At 45.7% G+C, this 24,688-nt stretch overlaps 1 protein-coding gene across 1 annotated transcript; it reads left to right on the forward strand.

Moving 5' to 3' along the window:
• Positions 1-1,029: 1,029 nt before the first annotated feature.
• On the forward strand, positions 1,030-21,260 carry NSFL1C (NSFL1 cofactor). Its single transcript, XM_020905234.2, has 9 exons — positions 1,030-1,219; positions 3,741-3,838; positions 9,650-9,724; positions 12,198-12,363; positions 12,977-13,069; positions 14,246-14,355; positions 14,736-14,873; positions 19,587-19,751; positions 20,856-21,260. The coding sequence occupies exons 1-9, from the start codon at positions 1,115-1,117 to the stop codon at positions 21,016-21,018; spliced, it is 1,113 nt and encodes a 370-aa protein (XP_020760893.1). The 5' UTR covers positions 1,030-1,114; the 3' UTR covers positions 21,019-21,260.
• The last annotated feature ends 3,428 nt before the right edge of the window (positions 21,261-24,688 follow it).

Raw genomic sequence — 24,688 nt, forward strand, 5'->3', positions numbered from 1 at the left:
TAGCCTCCAACTAATAAAAAATGGAAAAAAAAAAAGACTCAACATTCAGAAAACTAAGATCATGGCATCCAGTCCCATCACTCCATGGCAAATAGATGGAGAAACAAGGGAAACAGTGACAGACTTTATTCTTTTGGGCTCCATAATCACTGCAGATGGTGACTGCAGCCATGAAATTAAAAGATGCTTGTTCCTTGGAAGAAAAGCTATGATAAACCTAGACAGCTTATTAAAAAGCAGACACATTACTCTACCAACAAAGGTCCTTCTAGTCAAAGCTATGGTTTTTCCTGTGGTCATGTGTGGATGTGAGCGTTGAACTATAAAGAAAGCTGAGCACTGAAGAACTGATGCTTTTGAATTGTGGTGCTGGAGAAGATTCTCGAGAGTACTTGGGCTGCAAGGAGAACAAACCAGTCCATCCTAAAGGAAATCAGTCCTGAATACTCACTGGAAGGACTGATGCTGAAGCTGAAACTCCAATCCTTTGGCCACCTGAGGTGAAGAACCCACTCATGGAAAAGACCCTGATGCTGGGAAAGATTGAAGGCAGGAGGAGAAGAGCACGACAGAGGATGAGATGGTTGGATGGCATCACCGATGGGATGGACATGAGCTTGAGTTGGCTCCGGGAGTTGGTGATGGACAGGGAAGCCTGGCGTGCTGCAGTCCATGAGGTGGCAAAGAGTCGGACACGACTGAGCGACTGAACTGAACTGAAATAGCACCAGGCCCTTGGTTCCACTCAGTTGAACAAGTGAGTGAACGAAAGAATAAATTAATGAAATGAGGAAACGACTCAATGAATAATGTGAAACAGAATCCTTGGGGGATCTTTCATTCCACAGGTACTCAGTGGTGGACTCTCCCCGCCTCTCAACCTCCCCGCGCTCCCTCCCCCGCCGTTAGACTGAGGGTCCGGGCTGCGGCCGCCAGAGGGCGCAGAGTGGCGGCGTTTCCCGCACGGAAGGTTTTGCGTGAGGCACTGTATGGGGCGGGGCCTGCGAGGGGGCGCCACTCGGCTGGACCCGGTCAACCCGAGGGCGGAACGCCGCGGCCGGGCTGAGGCTGTGCAGTGAGACCCGGGGCAGTTTGGGCGGCGCACCGGGCGAAGATGGCGTCGGAGCGGCAGGACGCTCTGAGGGAGTTCGTGGCGGTGACGGGCGCCGAGGAGGATAGGGCCCGCTTCTTCCTGGAGTCGGCCGGCTGGGACCTGCAGGTAGCGCTGGGAGGTGGGCCGCGTCGGGTAGGCAGGGTACTATAGGGAGCAGACACCTGGTGCCTCAAGCCCGCGGCGGCCGAAGCGCACAGTCATCCCGCCGGGCTGCGGCCCGACCCAGGCCTCAGGGTCCTGGAGCCGCTTGCCACGCGTGCCAGCTCGTCCTGGGCGAGGGGAGACGCAGGCCAGCCCAGGCCCGACTGACCTGGTCTACCGGGCCTCGGTTTTCCCTTCTGCCTAGTTCTCGGGGAGGCCAGATTTTGGGTACTGCCGCAGCCCGCGTGGAGACGGGGACCCTGGGGGCGTGGCTGCCGCGCAGTCTCAGCTGCAGCCCGGGCCGGACTGACCAGCTCCCGGGTGGAGCCGCGCGGCGGAGGGGAAGAGGTGCTCGTTCATTTCCTTGTCCTCAGCCCCAGTCACACGCCCCCTCGTACCTAAATGCTGGGAGAAACTGGGTTGTGGCGCAAAGTTGGGTCCTAGTCATCTTTATTGAGTAACTTCTCTGTAAAATGGGAGTCTTTATGGAGCTTGTCGTGTAGTTCACTGGCAGGTATTAGATATACATAAAATACTTACTGACTGAGAAGAGATTAAGATAAACTACACCAGGCAAGGATTTTGGTAAACTGTTGAATCCTCTGTGTCTTGAGCAACGCCTGACAGGTAATAGGCACTCACTCAGTGATTAATTGTAGAAAGAATTGCATACATGTTTTTGGCCAACCTACGTCCTCGATGGATGACGATGATTAATATTTATTGAGTGCCTACCATGAGCTTTATGTATCTTAAGTTATTTAAGCATAGCATTCTGAAGCTGAGGTTTCGGGAAGTTAAGTAATTTGCTGAAGACCTCACTAGCTACCAGGTGAAAGAAATGGCATTAGAACTCAGTTCTGTCTGATACCAAAGCCCAAGCTCTATTAAGCTCTGCCACCATGTGCCCTAGCACTTTACGAACATGATTGGGTTTATCCTTGCCACACTGTGAAGAAAACGTCCTCATTTTGATGAATTGGAAGTGCAGAAGGCAAGTGATAGGCCCAAGGTCACACACCCAGGGATTAGGATGTGAACTGAGTCTGCTGACTTCACCATTTACGTGCTTCGTGAAAGTATAAATTTAGGTAAAGCATCACAACTGTATAGACATATGGTGTAAAGCCCCTGTGCTGGGTGAAAATGCAAAGTGCAGCTTCTACCTGAAAGACCTAGAAGCTCCCAGTGTTACATTTGGCAGGTCATCAGTCTCAGGCTCCTCATGCTGTTAGTGCGGAAACACGCTCAGTGTGAGATGTGACTTGCCCATGATTTGGACGTAGACCCCCTCGATGCCAGTTCAGTGCATGTCCCGTCACAGCACAGAGCATCCTGGCTGGCTTGCTAAAGTGTGTCCTGTAAAGGCACGCTGCTTCCAACAGGCTGGTTGTGTCCCACAGCAGCTCCCTGTCTCCTGCAGTGTGGTGACCTTGAGGAAAGGAGCCTTGTCTTGTCATCTCTGTAGACCTCATTGCACTCTTACTTCATTGTGCGGAGTAAGTGTCGGTCGATCAGGCCTGTCTGACTCTGCGACCCCATGGACTGTAGCCGATAGCCCGCCAGGCTCCTCAGTCCGTGGGATTCTCCAGGCAAGAATACTGGAGTGGATAGCCATTCCCTTCTCCAAGGGATCTTCCCTACCCAGGGATTGAACCCGGGTCTCCTGCAATGCAGGCAGATTCTTTATTGTCTGATCCACCAGGGAAGCAGTGATTAGTAAATACCTATGCATTGAGTCCATGCAAGAAACATCCAATCACAAATGGCTAAAAGAGGTCCATATTCCTTCTGTATGTATAGAGCTAAGACATGACTGTGCATAAATGTTAATGGATCCTCTCATCCATTTTGCAAGGTTGGTGAAATGGGTGTCCCCATTGCACAAACCAGGAAATAGCCTCAGAGAAAAAGTAAGAGTAGTCATCTGTAGTGACCTCACAGTTTCCAATTCCTGGCTGTCACCTGAGAGCTGAGAGCAGGGGCCTGAACAGACTGCCTGGGATCAATCCTGGCTCCACTCTTTACCAACTGTGTAACCTCAGACAGTTTTCTTCTCAGCACTTCTCTGTCAGCTATAAAATGAGATGATGATAGCACTAACTCCATAGGGTTCTTTAAGGATTAAATAAGTTAGCACACATAAAGTTCCACTCAGAACAACAGGGCACATAAATGAGTGTTCATTAAATGTACACTGCTTTTACTAGATCACATTTCCTCATAAAATGACATTGAGGAACATCTCCACGCCAACTTTCCTTTTTGCCTTCTTTTTCCTTTAGTAGGTGGAATTTGTTTCAGGCGATATGAAAACAAATAGTTGGGCCACTGATCTTTTGGTCTTCTTTTCTATGGTCTACCAGATACAGACTGCTTTATAATCGTTGGGCATATTTTTGTGTCTTTGCTCCTTTGTGTTCAAAGGAGATGTGTTAGGTGAAGGCCTGTTTAAGTATCCCAAGTTACTGCCTCTCTGTTTCAGATCGCCCTAGCAAGCTTTTATGAGGATGGAGGGGACGAAGACATTGTGACCATTTCGCAGGCAACCCCCAGTTCAGTATCCAGAGGCACAGCCCCCAGGTAAGGGCCAACTTGAGTTATTGCCTCATTGGTGTGCTTCCAGCAGTGGTGAACTATTTCCTGACTTGACAGAGGGATCAGGCCTAGGGACGTGGACCAGTGGGTTTGAGGGAGAAAGAATGACTGGTGGGTAGTAGTTTCTTGCAAGACTTATTCCTTTTGTGTGGAGATGTGGGATTCTTAACTGAGTGTGCTTTATGATCCAATCCTGGAGGAAACCACAAAACCCAACTTTTAAAATGTTTGGGGGTGGGGGGTCTCTTATATATGAAATGTGAGGAGCGGCTTCTCCATCTCTGAAAGTAAGTTGAAACTGAGGTGCTTCCTTTCAGGAATGCTGTAGATGTAAAAGATTAGGCCAGATGATTTTAAAAAGGCTATTAAAATATTTTAGGATGCCCATTACCCTATTAAAAAGACTTAGAAAAACTAAACCTGTTAACGCACTCTTTGGCAAATTGATTAGGGAGACCGTGTCTTTTTTTGTGAAACAGTGTTAACCTTTGCAATCTCATTTGCATCCCCTGTCCTCACCACCCTGACTCCAACATTCTTAGAGCAGATTGCTACTGTGATCTGCAGACTGCAATAATTATTGCCAGATTTCGTGAGACAGGCAGGGCCTCTTCCTTTAAAAGTGTGTGAACCACATCTCCCTTCTCTGCTGAAGCCTTTTCTACTCTGGTGTATGTCCTCAGTTAGTTTGAGTTTGCATTCAACCCCAGAACACACATATAGGGTTTCTTTGCTGGTGTGAGGTGATAAATTGTGTTTCTCTCTGAGAACATCTGAGATTTAAATTAACATTTCCCCTCTTTCAAGAAGGAACACTAACCCCAGCTGTCATTGTTTCCTTAACTTCTTCGCCTCCTTCATTTCCAGAGGAAAGAGGTAATAGGCAGGACATCTTTCAGTTGTTCATCGATGCTAACCTGTGAGGTGTCGTTGATGACACATCAGGATGTTACTGCCTGGGACCTGGTTGGTAGGGTAAGGGCTCTTGTGCAGCTGCTCATAGAGACAGCTAATTTCCTGCAGTGTGTCTTTCACAGGCACACCAGATTAGTTGGGTATTGGCACAGAAGTAGAGAGGAGGAGAAATTGAAACCTAGCTTGTGATGTTAGTCACATGTTCATTTCTGTCTTCTCTGGTAGACCCAAAGTCCAGTCCAGACAGTGGTTTATTAGACCCTGGGCTTGGAGCCTGACCACCCACCTTCATATTAGAGCCTAGGCTAGAGCCTGACCACCCACCTTCAAATCCCAGCTCTGTCACTTGAGAGCTTTGTGACCTTGAGCAGGTTACTTAACATTGCCAGTCCCTCAGCTTTCATCACTTGTCAAATGGGAAGGATAGTGCCTACCACATGGGCAGTACCCGGTACCGTTAATTGAATGAGTTAATACAACATGGAACATGTTAACTGCTATCACTATCATTTTAGTATTACCATTTTTAGCATCCATTCTCGTCTTCCCCATTCTTTTATTTGTTCCATGTCTCATTCCACATGTTCATATGTTAAGAAGAGTTAAAGATTAAAAGAAGAGTTAAAGAAACAAGGAAATAGAGTTTATCATTAAGACCAAGAGAAGTAAAAAACTTGCATACACGTGCCATTCTAAAGTTCTTACTGTTTATTTGCTTTGGTTAAGCCTCAGACTTGGTACTGGGCTTAAGTGAAACCAAGGAAAAGGGAGAGGGAAGGCACCATGTGTTACATCATTGTTCTTGTCCAGATGGTAAACGCTAACTGCATTCTCAGGAGAAGGCAGGCACGTGTTAGCACCCAAGAGGAACTCTGTGTGGGGCCTGCCTTTCCTCTGTTTCACCTGACAGTTGCAGGACACAGCCTGCTGCTGAGCTCTCCCCGCCCCCCACTGTCATCTTCTCATACTCTTTCACATTGTCACTGCCTCTGTGCACAGCACTCAGTTAGTAAGCTCCTGATGTGGAGGCTAACCCCCTAGGAGGGATCTATGGAATGGATGTCAGTAGGTTCTTAAATTACCTGAAATTGTATGTAGTAACTTGTATATATGTTGTATCTTTTCAGGCAAAAATATTGGTAGTTTTTTATCAGATACTCAAAGAGCTGTGGGACATAAAAAAGTTAACCATAGCTACAGGAGAAAGTCTGAACTCCTCAATAATAACAGCTATCATTTATTGAGCACTTACCAGCTGCCAGGCACTGGGTTAAGCTTTTACATCTTCATCTTTTTAATGCTTTACTACAACTCTATGAGGTGGCTACTGTTATTTTTCCCATTCACAGATGAAAACACTGAAGCTGGGCTTCTTCCCAAGATCACACAGCTAGTCAAACAAGGATTTAAAAGCAGATCTGTTTCTGCTTCCAGCATTCAGCTCTCAGCCAGAATGATGTACTACCTCTCCCTATGGACATTCAGCATCCTCAGGAGTTTACAGTGAACCTGCCATCCTCATCTTGTCCCCCTTTTCCTCCTTTCTTAAATCTTTATTTCAACCAAACTGATTTGTTTGGTGTCTCAGTTCTGCCTAAATTTTTGGCTCTTCTGCTTTTGTTTGAGCCTCTCATCTGACTTGACATGCCTAGTCTCTTGCTTCCTTTCCACCTGTGCAAATCCTTTGTGTCCTTCCATGTTTAGCTCCCTCCCCATCTTCTCTACTAAGTATGTAATCCCCAAACCCAGAGGCAGCACAGACTCCATTCACAACCCATATCTGCATACAACTCAATGACATCTCTCCTGTGTTGTCTTGAATTCTTCTGACGATTACCGGAATATTTTTCTCCCTGAGTAAATCGTAAGTTCCTAGAGGTGGAAGGGCTAGTATTTCAGAAGCACCCACCATCTGTCTGGCTCTGCCAGATACTGTTTCATACATTATCTTCTTACACCTCAGTAACCACCATGGAAGTAGGTAGGGTGCTCACCATTTCACATGGCTGGATGCTGAGTCTTAGTATGAGTAAAACACATTTGCCCTTAGGGCGAATTCAAACCCAAAGTCTAAATCCAAAACTGCTGCTCCTGCTAACTACGTTCCTGTCCAATATCTCCCACCCCTGTACCTAGCACAGGGTTGAGTAAGAGGGAAGCTGTTATTTCTTCCTTTTTCTTCTTTTTTCATTGTATAAAACTGTGCTTTCATAAAATGCTAGGGACCACCGTTGTCTGATTCTCTAAAACTATATTGTCTAATATGGTAGCCTCTAGCCTCAAGTAGCTGTTTAAATTAATTAAAATTAAATAAAACAAACATTCAGCTATTCATGCTCAATTGCCGAATTTTAAATGGCTCAATAGCCCCATGTGACTAGTGGCTTCCATATTGGACAGTGCAGATACAGCATTTCTGTCACTGCAGAAAATGTTATCTAACAGAGCACCTTTGTGCCACTTCAGAGTGCCTGGGCGATAGAGTTCTGATCCTGAAAAGTTGAAATTTCTGAGACAGTTTGCCAATTTGTGGAAGATACAAGACCCAGTATTCTTAAATTGGTGATGTTCCCAGGACATCTGTACTGTTAGGTAACTCTCAGAGCATTAGTCCAGAACAGTGGTCCTCAGACTTGAGCATGTATCAGAATTACTTGGAGGACTCCTAAAACCAGATTACTAGATACTTCTGTTAGGGTTTCTGATTAAGGAGGTCTAGGGTAAGGGTGAAGGATTTGCATCTGTCTGAATTTCGAGGGTAAATGCTGATACTCCTAGTTTAAGGCCCAACACTTTGATAACTGCTGCTCAAGAGTAGAACTTGAAATGTGCTACACTGTCCGTCAGCACCCCAGCTGTTCACAGCAAGCCCATGAGGTTGGTGCTGATTGTTTCCATTTTCACATGAGAAAATGAAGACTTAGAGAATTTCAGTAGCATGCCCAAGATCCCAGGTTTGGAAGCTAAGTTCAGGTTGAAACCAGGTATATGGATACCAGAGTCTGTGTTAGATGCCATCAAAGTTATGTGTAGGAGACCTAGAGCCAGAGCAAGTGGTTTGCTCAAGCTGGTGGTAGTGGTGGTCAGTCGCCAAGTCGTGTCCCAACTCTTTGTGACCCCATGGACTGCCGCACACCCCTGTCCCTCACCATCTCCCAGAGTTTGCCCAAGTTCATGTCCGTTGAATCAGTGATGCCATCTAACCATCTTATCCTCTGTCGCCCTCTTCTCCTTCTACCTTCAGTCTTAACCAGCATCAGGGTCTTTTCCCTGTACACATGTACACATGTGTATTTGAAGGTGTTTAACAACGGAGAGATAGAGAATTTTTTTTTCCATAGATGATAAGCTGAGCATCTGTAGAAAAATCCATTGGGGAGTGTAATGAGTGGAATTAGCTTTCCCAGGTGGCTCAGTGGTAAAGAATCCGCCTGCCAATGCAGGAGACATGGGTTCCATCCCTCGATCGGGAAGATGCTCTGGAGAAGGAAATGGCAACCCACTCCAGTATCCTTTTCTGGGAAATCCCATGGACAGAGGAGCCTGGCGGGCTACAGTCGATGGGGTCACAAAAGAGTCGGACACGACTTGGTGACTAAACAACAGGCCTTTAAAGCACTGGTACAGATCTTAATGACTTGCATCCTTTTAGACCATGTTGTGTAGAGCATGAAGGAATGCCCAGGAGGTTGCTCTCAGCTCACTCAGGCAGGAATGTATTTGCTACAGCATTTGCTGTTTGTCCTCTTATGTCTAGTTGGTGGAGCCTCAGAGTATGTTCTGTCCTCTTATTGTCTCCCTGAAATCTTTCTTCAAGACTGAATGGGAGTAAACGACTCCTTCTTAGCCTCACTAAATCGCTGTTATCCCCTTCCCCTCATATTAAAGAGAAACAACTTTGTTCCCCGTAAGAAATACAGAAAATGTTTTTATAAATTGTATGTCTCCTGATCCTTGAAAAACTAAGATTGTTCCTTGAGGGCAAATCTAAACTAGGAAAAAAGTGGCAGTGTAAGAGAACATCAAAGGAGGAAGTTAACCTTTCCCATAACATGTTTAGTGGGCTTTCTCTACTGCACCCTGTACTTGACTAAACTACAGCAGAAGCAGACAGGGGTCTCTGCACACACATATTTGTTTCATTTCTGCTCCTTGATTTGTCCTTTAATGAGTTGCTGTCACTGGGTTCTGTGTGTGCCTGTGCTGCTTTCCTATAATGCCCTGCTGGTCCCCTTTCTCCACCATCACCACCATCCATTATCCAGTTGACTGATGGTCCCCTCGTTCATCAGCACTAGGTCCAAATGCTGCATTTCTCTGGGAAGCTTTTCTTGGTACTTCCCCCACCCCCACCTAGAACGAAAGACTCTGCTCTCACGTCCCATGTGCTTTGCTTTGTCACAGCCCCTATTGCACAGTATTTAATGGATGGTTTCCAGGCCAGAGTGCCACTAACCTGTAAGCAACTAAAGGGTAAGAACTGTGCCTAATAATTTTTTAGACCCATATCCAGTTCAGTGCCTGACACACAAGGCATCCTCCCAATATTTAAAAATTATATGATGAAAATCACTATCCAGTAGTATGTTTTTAAAGTAGTACAGTCCCTGTCCGCTTCCCTCCTTCCCCTAGGAGAGCTTAAATTGGATTCCACTTTGCCTCTTGATACACTTCTATTTATTCTTAGTCCTGGGTGACCTTGAATAAATACCACACTGTTTAGCATATAAACATAAGAGAGATAACCCTCTTCCACCTAGGTCCTTTTCCTGCCCCACCAAAAAACCTAACCTCAGTGTCCCCAACTTGTAGCAGTTGATGATGGGGGTTACCTGTTTTTAACTCCCCATGAGATCAATTTGCTCCTTTCTGTGTCTCCAGCGATAATAGGGTGACATCCTTCAGAGACCTCATTCATGACCAAGATGAGGACGAGGAGGAAGAGGAGGGTCAGAGGTGAGTCTTTGTTGGGGGCATAGTCCACAGGAAATTCTATGATAATTACCTGGAAGGGCCTAGAAGGATAAACATGCTCTGTTATCTTTAACCATTAGTACTGTGGGCTAGTCACACACATACTAGAAACAGTTTTCCACTCCTTGTAGCTTAGAATTGATCCCTGTCTTTTTACCATTGTTTTTTTCATTTGGGGTTTGTTTTTTTCATTGTTGTTTTTAATTTTTAAAATAATATGTGTTTATTGAAGAATATTAGGGGAAAGGAAATAAATCTATAAGGAAAAAAGCCATTCATAGTATCACAACCCACAGGTAGCCAGGTCTTAATATTTTTGGTGTATTTCCTTCAAGTTTTTCCTTAATTGAAAAAGCAATATATTACATAATAAACAGGAAAATAGGCTTAGAAATGTATATTCCTCTTTTATACAGACACAGTACTGTTTTTTTGTTGGTTTGCTTTTAACCTTTAGGAATATTATAATAAAACTGGTGTCCATTGTGGAAAATAAAGCATAATGAAAAAAATATAACACTCACCCACCCTTGGTAACTACAGTTAATATTTTGGCATATTTCTACTAAGTCTTGGTTCTGTGTATAAAGGTAGCTTGTTGATATTGTATTTTATATGATGAAGATCAGATAAGTTTGTTTCTTGCTTTTGTAGAATTAATGCTACATCTTGAATATTTCTCCATGTCATTAAAATTCTTGACAAGTGTTTTCATTGACTATAATAATAATAATCCATCATATGGAATGTTTGATGTTTAGATCATTTCCAGTTTTTTACCAGTGTAGATATCAATGCTGTGAACATCTCTGTGTATTAATCTTTGAGTACATTTCAGGTTATATTAAATACTTTCTAGAAATGAAAATACAGGGTCAAGGCCATGAATATTTTTAGGGCATTTTGATCATAGGTTCCTAGTTCATAAGCCAGAGCTTTGAGGTCCCATAATAAGGACCTTACAGAAGTTTATCTATCTGGAATGAACAAGGATGAACTGGCTGCAGCCTCATTTTACAGGTTTTGGTTCTCCATGGAATCTGCCTGGGTCTGTCAAACATTCCTGAGGAACATTGTGTAATAACTATTATGGAAATGCAATTAGCTCATTGTGGTCACTCTTTGGGAAGTGTGCTCAGAAATTGCATGTGTTCTGTTCTTTGTTTTCATCCATGTAGTGACTTTTGCCCTACCTCAGAACATTCTATTTAGATATACTCAAAAGTTCAGGAATAAATGTTAATTTCAGTGTTTTAATGCCCCTTGAAAGACAGTGTCATCAAGTAAGTGAATGCCCAACTCCTAAATAACCTCTTCCTAGTTTTCTTGTCTGGTCACATCCTCCAGGCAGTGACCTTTTACTTCACATCCAGAGTTACCCCTTTGGTCCCTCAGCATTTCAGACCTAATGACACTGGTCCTCTTGTTCATGCCAAGGCCTAGGGTTTTGCCTTCATTCCCTGGGTAATGTCAAGACATGGAAGGCTGAGGCTAATTTTTATAGGTTCTCAGTTCTCCCCACTGAGATGTGCTTTTGACTTAGCTGTGAATAGGAGTGATAAGGAAGCAGCCAGCCAAGGCTACAAGACTGCAGATTTTCAAATCCCGGTTAAAAAAATAAAGTGCCAACTTAATCTCAAGCTTTGCTTAGCCCATTACAAAGCAGATGTGGGTATCTTGGGGCTTATATTTGAGCTTCGCTGACCACCTCCAGTACCCATTCTCAGCATCCTCCTGGTGTGTGTCACAACAATTGCAAGGCGAAGTGAGGCTTGGGTGAGCTCTTGGTGCAGTATCAAACCACCTTACATGTGTGCATTACTCTGTGCTTGTTCTTTTGCATACATCCGCTGATTTGAACCTCACGGTCCTGACTTAAGGAACAGGTAGGTAGGGCATGTGGTTCTTCGTTTCCATTTCAAAGAAGGAAAGTGAGGTATAGCTCAATGCACTGGCTTGCCCAGATCACTCAGTGACAGAGCCAACAGTGGAACCTTACTGCTTGTACTAACCATGCCACTGCCACCATTAATCTGGGGCTGCTAGTGGTAGCTGCTTCTCACTGTGAACATAGTGATCAACCTGGAGAAGTGTTGGTGTTTAATCCCAGAGCTAATGTGCTGTTGTGCATGCCTGGAATGCCTTTTTCTAGTTTCTTTACCTGATAAGCTCATCATCCTCAAGGTTTAGCCCAGAAGACACTCTTCCGGGAACCCTTGACTGTCCTCCCTAATTCTGTATTCCCAGAGACCCCTTCCTTACCTTTTTTTGTGGCTTACACTGCAGTATGCCTGCCTGCCTCTTTACATGTGTCTCCCACTAGACAGTAAGTTCCATAAACATGAGCATTGGTACCCTTTGCCTCATTGTGCCCAGCTCCTTGCCCAAAGCCTGGCACATGCTCTGTTTATGTTTTCTAAGCGTATTTGGTGTTAGATGTGTATTTTCTATGCAGGTTTTATGCTGGGGGCTCAGAGAGAAGCGGACAGCAGATTGTTGGCCCTCCCAGGAAGAAAAGTCCCAACGAGCTGGTGGACGATCTCTTTAAAGGTGCCAAGGAGCATGGAGCTGTAGCTGTGGAACGAGTGACCAAGAGCCCTGGAGAGACCAGTAAACCAAGAGTGAGCATAGGGGGTTGATGTCTGTGTCCATAGAACTGAGCATCCAGAGCAGGGGGAAGGAGGCCTTCATCACCCAATAGTGACTGAATTTGTTTTTGTTTTTCATTTGCTCACTTCCTCTTGTGCAAAAGAGCAGTGCAGTTTCTCTTACCTTTTAATACGAATCAAGATTTGGGGCAAAGTTTTCAAACCTGTGGTCTAAATCAGGTTCTTCCAGTTGTTTTGTTTAGCCTGATCAACTTGATTTAATGTCTCACTTTATTTTTTTTATTTTAATTAAATCAGTAGCCATCTGTTTTACATAAAATCTAAATTTCTGCTGTCTTTCTTAAAATCAGAAAAGTATCTGGTGTTATCCTGTGCTGAGATTCCAGCATGGTAGTGATTAACTAGATCTCAGTAGCAGCCATTCCCTTCAGCCAAGCAGCACTCTCTCCAGCCACAGCTTTCCAGTTTTTACCCCAATCTACCCCAATCCCGAACTCTGTAACTCTGAGCTTGCTACTCAGAGAAGGCATACCTCGTAGTTAAATATCTTGGAATAACATTTTGTCTGAATAACCTGATCACTGTTGACCCACTCCTTAGGTGTTTGTGAACTTGTCTTTTATAGCCATTTGCAGGTGGTGGCTACCGCCTTGGAGCGGCACCAGAGGAAGAGTCTGCCTATGTGGCAGGAGAAAGGAGGCGGCATTCCGGCCAAGATGTGAGTGTGCATCCATCTTCTGTAGGGAAGCTCGTGGACTGTTTAATCACTCTGGGGGAGAAGTTAATCCCATGATTCAGCAGCCTCTGAAAGGGAAGAGGCAGCACATTTGCTGTGTCATCCATGAATGAAAAGGCTTACCTGAGAATCACAGACAGCTCTCATCTGGCTGGATGGTGGCAGGGGGAGCTGGATAAGTTGGGCTGGGCAGAGTGGATGGACACACAAAGGAGTTTTCTGAGCATTCCGTGAGTCTCAGGCAGAGGGATAGTGATTCCAGGGTTCTCTGGTGGTGTGGACAAGGCTAAGGAACTTGGTCTTTAGACCCCCTCAGGGAGGCTTGAAACATACTTTTAAAACTTTTTCCTTATTGTTGTTCAGTCCTTTTTTCCCTGTGTATAGGGGGTGCCCCCTCTACTAAGTATAATAATGCTATGAGACAATTTTGAAGTTTATGCCATAAACATTTTTTATTTCATTGATTTACAATGTTGTGTTAATTTCTTCTGAACAGCAAAGTGACTCAGCTGTATATATTCTTTGTCAGTGCCATAAATGTTTTCATATGACCTTGTGAACATTAGTCTCCATAATGTTTTTGTTTTTAATCATTTTGGGTTTTTTCCAAAACAAAGTCAAGCAAGAAGGAAATAAAAATTCTATCTACTTGAGGCAGCAGCTGCTAATATGTTGTTCTTTAGCCGTCTAGATGCTTTCCTGTGGATGTGTACAGGGAGTTAACAAATTTTGTAGATATCATTTTTAATGACTGCAAAATAATCCGTGTAAAATTTGCCATGCTAATGTAGTTGAGCACGAACTCTGTGCCAAGCACGCTGGCAACGCTACAGATAAGGAAGCTACAGCTTCAATCAGTTGAGTCATGTGCTCAGTGCCACTTAGCTAGTGAGTGGCAAGATCAAGACGCAGATCCTGACCTGCTTAAATCAAAGCCTATTCTCTTAATTTGTGCCATATCACCTTCTTATTTTAGGTTAATACTTATTTCATTGGTTGTTGGTTGCCTTCCTTGTGCATGAGTATATGTTTGTCTGTCTGTCTGTTTTAGTAATGACACAGTAAGATAGTAAAAAACTCGCTAATTTGCAGGTTCTCACTGGTGTGCTTGCCAGGTTCCTGACACTGTATTGGACTGCTTACCTCCTGTTGTCATAGGTTCATGTAGTGTTGAAGCTCTGGAAGACTGGATTCAGCCTGGACAACGGTGAACTCAGAAGCTACCAAGACCCATCCAACGCCCAGTTTCTGGAGTCTATTCGCAGAGGGTGAGCAGAAAAACCCTCCTTCAGGTTCCATCTCAGTGAGTGAGATGGCAGATGGGAAAGAAGAAATCAATTCAAATGTTTATTATTTAAGAAATTTAAAATTTTAAGCAGATTTAGCACAGTTGAGAAACAGATTCACAGATCTGCTTCCAAAACCCTGTATATCTGCTTTTCCTCTTTGGGCTTAGGTCAGAGCCAAGTCACCAGGTATGACTCTATGCAGGCGTGAGAGAAGGGGGAGGCAGGCAGGTAGCCACTAGAGCAGTCAGCTCCCCATGGAGGCCCATCGGTTGGAGATGAGAAGTCTCTCCTCCTCTTGTACCCGTCACTGTCATTCCCATCCTGTCCGTGTGGGCCCCAGCACTGCCTTTCTCCCACAGAGAGGTGCCAGCAGAGCTGCGGAGGTTAGCTCACGGCGGGCAGGTGAACTTGGACATGGAGGACCATCGGGATGAGGACTTCGTGAAGCCCAAGGGAGCCTTCAAAGCCTTCACTGGCGAGGGTCAGAAGCTGGGCAGGTAAGGAGCAGCGTGGGGGGCGTGGAGCTGTGTGGGTCACTCCTTTGGGGCCCAGCAGACCCTGTGCACAGCTCACCTGATGCAGCTCTTTACTGTTTATTACAAAGTGCTTCAGATTTTATCTTTACTGGAGGAAAGGTATGAGAACATAGGCTTTGGCATTAACAAGCCTAAGTCTAAATCTCCTCTTTGCTTTCTAGCCATATAACCTTGGACTGTACAGCCTCAGTTTTCTCAGCTTAAAGCGGGACTAGTAAGAGTCCTTACCTCCTTGACTACTGTTGGGAGGAGCACGTAGAGCACTGTCCCACAATGAGCAGTGAAGGTAACACATCGCTGCTTTGACTTGGTCATCTAGGGTGCTCAGGGCAGAGATCACCTCCTCAATGGCTCTAAGACTGAAGCAGACACAGGTATTCAGGTCAGTTGAGGTGGGGATTCAGAGAGGGTAAGGAATCCAGCCAGCCTGCAGCAGCACGTTCAGGATCCAGGGAAGCTCAAGGACATTGTTGCCCCACGCAGGCTGCTGCTCCAGTGTTAGGGGAGCTCTTATTTTTACTTCTCTGGTCCTGCCTGATGCTTACTTTGTCATCCCTGTGACTGTTTTGCATTGTGTCCTCTGCCACCGTCTCTGTCTTGCATTCAAACCCCTCATATTAACAAGATCTGATTGGCTGATAGTTCCTGTTACCTCTGATCAGCAGAGTTCTCACACCAGATCCTTGACAAACCCACAGACAGGCAGCCTTTTCTCAGGGACCCACTCAGCTTTGACTGTGCATGGGGTCACTTGGTCAGTATTCTGAGGGATCTGTGCACACAGGAGGCATTCGGCGTGTTGACACACAGTACAGTCCTTATTTTACAGAGGGAAAGCTGAGGCTCTTGGACTTCAAGGGTTACCCTTAGGTGCTCCCTGCGGTGACACCAGGATTAGAACCTGGTCTTTTGATTGGCACTCCTTCCCATACTTCTGCACAGCATGACCCTATTTCTGACCTAGCTCTGGCAGCTTTTGAGCTCGGTGCTGCCCTTGCTCACCTCACCAGATCTGTGTGGTCTGCCAACAGCTGTGCTCTTTGCAATTCTGACTGACCCTCTTCTTGAATCCCCTACCTCCCTGCTGGCCATTCATGCCCCGTCAGGAGCAAGGGTCATAGCTCTATTAGAGATAATAGACTGCGATTTACCAGGACCAAAATACTGAAGTCACCCTCCTCTCATCGTTTCATCTCCCACATTGGGGTCTGTGGGTTAGTCTGGGACAGCTGTTCTCAGAATGATCCATCTGTGACTTCCCTGTCAGTTGTGGTAAGCTTTGTGGAGCACCACTTAATTTTTTTTCCCATATATTATTGAAAATAAAGTGTGTTTATCTTTTAAAATAGAAAATACAGATAAAGAGTAAAAGCTATTCTTAAACCTAACAACCAGATATATCCAGTTAGTATCTGAGGGTGTGTGTGTAAAAACAAATGTTCTATGCCCTACTGTTTTGCCTAGTCAGTGTAGTCTGGCTATCATTCCAGATCAGTAAATGCATTTCTGCAATATTGTTTTTAATGCTAACATAATTTTCTATCCTCTGTATGTGCCATAAGTTAACCAGTCCCTGCTATTAAGTATTTACATGATTATCAGTATTATGAACATTACAGTGGTTATCTAATTAAATCTTTATATACCCCTGATGTTGTGCTGGAAGTAGTACAACAGGTAGCTCAAAAGATCCTCACATTGCCCTCCAAAACATGGTACCCTTCTTTCACCCACCAGTAGTTTTATGGAAGGGCTCAGAACACCTTGCAGTTTGGGTTTGTCTGGCTTCATGATAGTAACCGAAACTTTTGGAATGTCTTAACTCTAATGTGTGTACAAGACAATACATTTCAAAAAATTAAGGTATCTTAAGGAGACTTAGGATGAAGTGAAGTGTTAGTCACTCAGTCATGTCTGACTCTTTGTGACACCCATAGACTGTAGCTTGCTCGGCTCCTCTGTCCATAGGATTTCCCAGGCAAGAATACTGGAGTGGGTAGCCACCCCCTTCTCCAAAGGATCTTCCCTATCCAGGGGTGGAACCCATGTCTCCTGCGTTGCAGGTAGATTCTTTTCCATCTAAGTCACCAGGGAAACCCTCTGTTTTAGGATGGGGCTACTTTATTAGTGCAGATAATGAATCAACAGAGCTTGATAATCAGACATGATGCTTGTCAGCTAAATAAATGTTCATTGCCACTTCCACTTTGATTTTCAGTTCTAGCTTTTAATGAAAAATGAGGTTAAAAATAGTTTTATTACAGCTAAGGGTGATGGGACTTTAGCTTTTCAGTCTAAACCAGATGGATAGCTTTTTTAGTTTTTCCAATAAATTTTACTGTGCTTTCCATCATTGTCTTGTTAACTAAAATGATCAGGAAGCCAAATATTTTAGGAAATTTTTCTCAAGTTTCCCTCAACGATTGGTCAATCCTTGTTTTTTCTCCAATTACCTAGAAAAATAAAGTGAATGAATAGATTTTTCTCAGTTCGGAAATTTTTAAAAATTCTTTCAGTTGCATGAAACTTTTTGTTTTAGGTTTTGCATTTGTTTGGATGGGAACTAATCTGAAGATTTGAGATGCCTGCATTTGATTTCGAGTAGCAAATACCACGAGTGCACTTGGGATGGGGTGAGGGTGTCACTGCTGCTGGGATGAGCGCCGCTGGTCACCATGCTTGCTGCAGTGCTCATCTTTGTAAAGCCGGTGACAGGGCCTCAGGACTCAGCATTGTTGCAGCAGAGAGCCTCAGTGCCCAATTTATTCCCACTACAAAGGAAATGAGCAGTCATGTGATTCAGCTTCTCTCTCGTTCTGGCAGGCAGCAGCTTCAGTGAGTACCTGTCATACTTGGAATTGTTATGAACAGTTGAGGGCCAGGCTACCTAGAATCTTAACTAAAGAGTTGACCTAATGCCTTTAAAACTAATGAACAGAACAGAGTAGATCTTAAGCATTTACAGATGCAACATTTAACTTTCTGCTACCTCTCTTTGGGCCTGTGATGGTGTAATTTATCTGTATGTCTCATCTTTTGAGTCCCACACGTTGTGAGGCCAATACATAGAAGCTTTCTCATAACCAATAAGTGTGGCCAGCTTTCTCTTCTGATCTCCACTCTATAATACTCTAAGCCCATATTTTTGATGTTCACAGAAAGTAACTTCAGTTTTTAGTTCTTCCTTGCTGACTATGTGCTCTGGGGCAACATTTCGTGGACTGTTCCAGGAAATGATCTTCAGGAGGTTAACATGAAAAAAAGAGCATGGTGGTCAAATAAGTTTGCCTTAACTTCACAGCTTCTTAAAGTGTTAGTCTTTCACTCATGTTTGACTCTTTGTGACCCCATGAACTGTAGCCCACCAGGCTCCTCTGCCCATGGAATTCTCCAGGCAAGAATACTGGAGTGGGTTGCCATTCCCTTCTCCAGGAGATCTTCCTGAACCAGGGATCGAACCCAGGTCTCCTGCATTGCAAGTGGTTTCTTTATGACCTCTCAAGACCGTCTTTAATATGTTAGTGGCCTCTGACACTTGGTATAATGTTGGTGACATTTCCAGAACCTTCTTGTAGATAACGCAAGGGACTCAGGTCCCAGGGAACACACTTAGGAAAGCACTTTCGTTGGATTTGCTAAGAATACCCTTTTTAGGTAAAGATCAGAGGAAGAAGTGAGGTGGAAGAATTGATCTAATTAGAGGCTTTGGGGGAAGGCAAGGGGATTCTCTTCTAGTGGCCTCTATTCTCTGGAAAGGTATAGGCCAGGACGTCTGCTAAGAGAAAAAAAGAGAGATAACGCCTCCACACAGTTGCGGAGAATTGGGAATTTGTGTGCACTTTGTATTTGTCCACCTCCCTGAGTGGAACACCTCTTTAATCCTCACAATAGTCCTTGTTAAAGAACCTTGTTACTACTCCTGTTGAAACTCAAAGAGCTTAAATAACTAGCCCAACACCACCATCGCTAGTGGGTGAATTCAAACCCTGGTCCATCTCATTCCAAGATCTGAGCTGTCCACACTGCAGCAGGCACCATGTCCTGTTCATATTATATAATTAATCCCCGTGGTGCCAGGCACTTGGTTGGCTTTCCAGAAATCTGAACTGCCTCCTGATAGTTGACCAGTGAGTATGAGATACCCTCATGATTGAGGCTGCACTAGGGCAGGCAGGCCTGAAAATTCCATCAGAGGATAGGAGTCTGAACTTGTCCTTTACATCCTAACAGTCACCTGCCAGGCTGTGTCACACCCACCTCAGTTGCAGACTTGGAGTATCCCCTCCCCATTCTGCCCTTAGCCTCTCACTGGGGCTAAAACTCATCCTGATCTGTTGGTCCTCCAGCATCAGGTCCCAGTCTTCCAGCCCAAGCTGTCTTGCATACTGCCTACTTCCCTTCAAGCTCTTGTTCAGTTGTGGACACCAGGGAAGAAGGGGGTTGGTAATTTGCCCAACTCCAGGAGTGAGGGAGCTGGCAGTAACTTGGGGATTGAGGTGAATTCTGCTGGACCTCTAAGTTCCATCAGAGCAGGGATTCTGTCTTGTTACTCCTTATGTCAGTAGCAGCAAACAGCACCAGACATAGCAATGCTCAGTAAAAATCCTTGACAGGATTCCACTCCTGCTGGGGCTTTGTTTCTGTTCATGTCCTGATGCAATCCTCTCTCTTCAGCACTGCCCCCCAGGTATTGAATACCAGCTCCCCAGCACAGCAGGCAGAAAATGAAGCCAAAGCCAGCTCTTCCATCTCAATTGATGAGTCACAGCCTACCACAAACATCCAAATACGGCTTGCTGACGGTGGGAGGCTGGTGCAGAAGTTTAACCACAGCCACAGGTACCTTGCATTATGGGGCCTGGCTTATTCTAAGAGGGTCTCAGAAACTCCCACAGATAAGTGAGTAGAGGGAGCAGTTCTTCCCCTAAACACCAGCAGACTCCCCAGGCTCTCTCCAGAGGAGGCAGTGGGGTAGGAAGCTGTGCACGTCTGAAGCCTTTGGTTTGGTCCCCACTCTTCCATTAAGTGTAGCCAGTGACTGCTCCCTCTCTCTCGTGTGGGTCACAGATTCCTCAGATGGATTTGTTCCAAAATATTTGTTAATAGGAAGTTTCATGCTAAAGCCCAAGAGAACAGATAATCTGAACTGCTGTGGTTGTTGGAGTGGGGAGGGGACATAATGCGGCATCCCACTCACTCATCCCGCTCATCCCGCTCTTCCACCTCCCTACCTCCAGGGGGCCTCTGACAACCTCTAGGCTATGGAGAATTCTAGAATACCTGTTCTATCTCAGCTCATCTGGGCCAGATTGAAACAAACTTCCTCCCCAACTTAAAGATGGGGAAGCCAAGGCACAGAGTGATGAAGGGATTAGCAGGGGAGGACTGTTGCCAGTAGAGATATTTGGCAAAACAACCCTTTTTTTTTTTTTCTAGAATAGCAGTGTCTAAATTTCATCAGTCGTAGGCCATATAAATCAGAACCCATGTGGGGTCCAGGGAATGGCTTGCCAGTCCTTGAGTGTTGACAGGCTTCACATGAGGTTAGTGTGGAGCAAGTGTGATAAGGATTATAGAAGAGGAATCGGGCAGAGAAGCCCCTGAGAAGAGGGACCAGATGTGGGCAGAGAGCACAGCGTGATGAAGAACTGAAGGGGGGAGGTAGGAGAACAGGGGAAGGAGGGTGGTGTGTGATTAGGCAGGACTTGGGACTACTGTCAGGAGGTTGGTGTTTATAACAAGGAAGAGGGGAGCAATTCTGAAAGATTTTGGAAGAGTGACATGAGCTCATGTGTTTCCAAATGAGCATTTTGGCCATTTGGATGGGGGCAGAGAAAGGGACCTGGGGATATGAGGTGGCCTCCCTCTAGCCTGGGGGCGAGGGGGTGGGAGTGGGCAGCAGGCAGCAGAGAACACCGCTCACCCACCTCCCCACTCCACCAGGATCAGCGACATCCGACTCTACATTGTAGACGCCCGGCCGGCCATGGCTGCCACCAGCTTTGTCCTCATGACTACCTTCCCAAACAAAGAGCTGGCTGATGAGAACCAGACCCTGAAGGAAGCCAACCTGCTCAATGCCGTCATCGTGCAGCGGTTAACATAACTGCCTGGCCCGGCCAGCAGCCTCATCTCCCTCCTGCGTCTCCCATGGCCAGCTGCCCTGTGGGGACCACCCTTCCACCTGCTCCTGCACACCCTGCATCCAGTGCCACGTCTCCTCCGTAGCTCTGGGTTCTTAGATCTCAGTTGGACATTTGTTTTCTCCTTAGTTGCATTTCCTGGGTTTTTGTGATGATCAGTGGACTTTAAAGAAAAAAATAAAAACAACCAAAAAAAACACAAAAATTGAAGGAATATCACCAGCATGTTGTACAGAACTTCTCCCACTGAGGCAGGCTTTGATTACCATAAAATCATATTTGTCTAGGGTGTGTGGAGGAGCCTTCCTTCCATCCTCTCTGTGTAAAAATTGCATGTGGCACACAACACCCACCCACTAAGTGTGACCCCCCCCACCACCCCTATGTAGGGAAGGAAGCGGGGATACTTAAGAGAAAAAGGCTTTTGTAGCACTCACTTACATAAGAACACATTTCTTGCCTGGATAAAACTGGCAGCAACAAGAGGGCCCTGAAGCTCGAGATCAGATTTAGAGGCACACAGCCCCTCATCCTTTCACTCAAACCCTGGGAGGTGTATACTCCCCAGGCCTTGGCCAGTTGAGATTCTGACTACAACTCCTGCTTTGGCCCTTTCCTCCCTCATCCGGGCTGCTGTGTCATTGCTTTATTTCATGGAGAGATGTGTCCCTCAGAGGTAGGGGAATCTTTTTACTGGGAAACAGCTTTTGCCAACTCAGATGAGTTCAGAGTCAGGGTGTCTGGCCTGAAAGAGAAACAAACAGCGTATCACCGAGCTCCTGTTAATGTGTGGCAAACCACATGTTGAAGAAGAGGTGGGTTCCCTGTGCTTCAAGCTCCTTGTACTGCATTTGTAGGAGGCTTTTGCTGACTAAAGTTAGAGTGTAACAAAGATGGCTTTGGTGTGCAGGCCCGAGTTCTGACTTGCACCAACGTAGGCAGTAGTCCCAGCCAGGCCAAGACCCTCCCCACATGAAGTGTGAGTCTGGGAGAGGAGAGCCACTGTGGTCTTGGATGGAAGCCTTCCCACCCCCTGTTAAGTAAACCCCAGAATCAGCACTGACTCAAAATCTCCTGGTTTCAAATTATAATATGGCTCAGTCTGTTTCAAAGCAGTCATCAGCTGTCACTTTCTCTTTTCTGTTTCACCCCCTGCAGTGAGCCAAGAGCTAACAGTGCTGGTCCTCAGAGTTGAGGGAGGCCCTCGGTTCCCAATCCAGACCTATCCTGAGAAAGGGAGTTGGTACTTCTGATCCCAGAGAGGCAGTTGGGGCAGGGCTGCAGGCGGAGAGAAAAGAAACCAAATGCTGGTCTAGAGAAACTGGAAATTATTGTCAGCTTGACCATTAAAAACCAAAATGAGGACAGTGGAGTTTGTACTTTCTAATGGATTGCTCTGAAGAAGTATAATGACAGCAACCATAGGAAGTACTTCAGTGCCGCACAAGAATCCCATTGTACAGTGCCAAAACCTAAAGTCCAGGCCACACGGCCGGTAAGTGTTAAGGCCTGTCTGTCCCTAAGGCCTTCGCTCAAACACCGTGCCCCATACACATACACTCCAGCCGTGTGTACATACACTCAGCCCTCCCCTCTTCAGGGTTTCAACTTACGTTAATTAGCACACGCCAGAACAGAGCATGAAAACATAACCTGCATCCTCTAGAAGAGTCTACAAAGGCCCTGGGTTCCCACCCAGCTCTGGAATTGGACTTAACTGTTCGCAGCCACCACAGTGCAGGCCAGCGGCCCTAGGTCAAAGGGACTGCCAACCACACCGTCAGGGATCACACTAGTCCAGTTCAAGGCCACAAAAGGATATTTTCAGCCCTAATTTTTCTTCTGGTGGCACAGATGAAAAGGTTCATCCACTTGATAGACGTTTCATAGGGAGATACTCTACAGCCATTGGTTCTGGGGTTTCTGAAGTCAGGGCAGTTGTTCTCAATTGAGGCATTTTGGATCATCCCCAAAATTGGCTGTTGAGTGGGCGTTAAACAGGTCTGTGTGCATGCTAAGTCACTTCAGTTGTGTCCGACTCTTTGCAACCCTATGGACCATAGTCCAGGTTCTGGGATTCCCCAGACAAGAACAGTGGAGTGAGTTACCATGCCCTCCTCCAGGGGATCTTCCCGACCCAGGGATTGAACCTACATCTCTTACATCTGCATTGGCAGGGGAGTTCTTTACCACTAGCACCACCTGCGAAGCCCTAAGTAGGTCTGACCAAGGACATAATGCAACATATAGGATATATCCTAATTGAAGGATATCCCAAGTTCATCACTGAGTGAAAAATGCAAGTTACGATGATGCCCTAATGAGTGCATATTAAATTCACCTCTACTGTGGGACATGTGTGTTGTTCTTGTTTGATTTTGTGAACCACACTGCTAAACAACCCTGTAAGTACAGTGTGGGACACATCTGGTTGCTTCCTCAGGAGATGGCTTTGGGTGGCATTGAGAAAGTGCCCTTCTGAGCTGCAGGGCCCCTTCCCATGCCTGCCCACTGTATAAAATGTGCCCATCATTGGAAGGACTGGGGCTGGAGCTGAAGCTCCAATACTTCGGCCACCTGATGTGATGCAAAGAGCCGACTCATTGGAAAAGACCCTGATGCTGGAAAAGATTGAGGGCAAGAGGAGAAGGGGATGACAGGATGAGATGTTTGGATGGCGTCACTGATTCAATGGATATGAATTTGAGCAAACTCTGGGAGATTGTGAAGGACAGGGAAGTCTGGTGTGCTGGAGTTCATGGGTTCGCAGACTCAGACATGACTTAATGACTGAACAACAACAAATCCCAGCCAGGAACCCTTTAAAGTTGACTTTGAGTTCATTGGGGGAAGAAGTTGGTGCAGAAATGTGAGTTCCCTGTTGCTCCCTCTATCTATATTTTACGGGGGAACTGCTGCCAGAACTTTTCCCAGGGTCAAGTAAAAGGTTATCTTCTTTCTTTAAAATGGACTTTGCTCCCTTGTCGAGGGCTGTGACCATGTTCTCCCACCACCCCCTTGTATATCCACTCTCGTCTCAGGCCAGGCCAAGGAAGCAGAGCAGCAAACATTGTAGGCTTCTAGTGTCCAGCCTGGGTCCCAGTCTGAGTAAACTCCTCTGTCATGTGCCTGCACCTGTCTCTTTCAGTGGCCTCATGCCTCACCCCACGTAAGTCCTCAGTAAGTCCTCCAGGTTCTACTGCAAATGCATCCCAAATCCAGCCACTTGTCATCCCTCCCCGGCAATCTCCGGGGCCCACCGTCCACCTCTCACATCAACAACTGCAGTGACTTCCTTCTGGTCACCCTGTTCTTGCCCCTGACGATCTGTTCACACAGGGTCACTACATCCATTAAAGCCCACCACATCTTTAAAGCCCTCAGGAGCTCCCCATTAGCCCTAGAAACTCATTACTAAAAGCCCGAAGAGCCCTATAGGACCTGGCCCCTACCTATCACTGTATCCTTCTGTCCTGCTTTATTCTCTGACTTCTGATGTATCATAAATTCTATTTCCCTTGTCCCTCCACTAGATTATAAGCTCCCTGAAGCAGGGGGATTGTTTCTTCACTCATGTACCCTGACAACCTGGTGGCACAGTGCCTGACACAGTAGGTTCTCAACAAATAACTG

The sequence above is a fragment of the Odocoileus virginianus genome, chromosome 9 (assembly GCF_023699985.2).
Source record: "Odocoileus virginianus isolate 20LAN1187 ecotype Illinois chromosome 9, Ovbor_1.2, whole genome shotgun sequence".
NCBI lineage: Eukaryota > Metazoa > Chordata > Mammalia > Artiodactyla > Cervidae > Odocoileus > Odocoileus virginianus.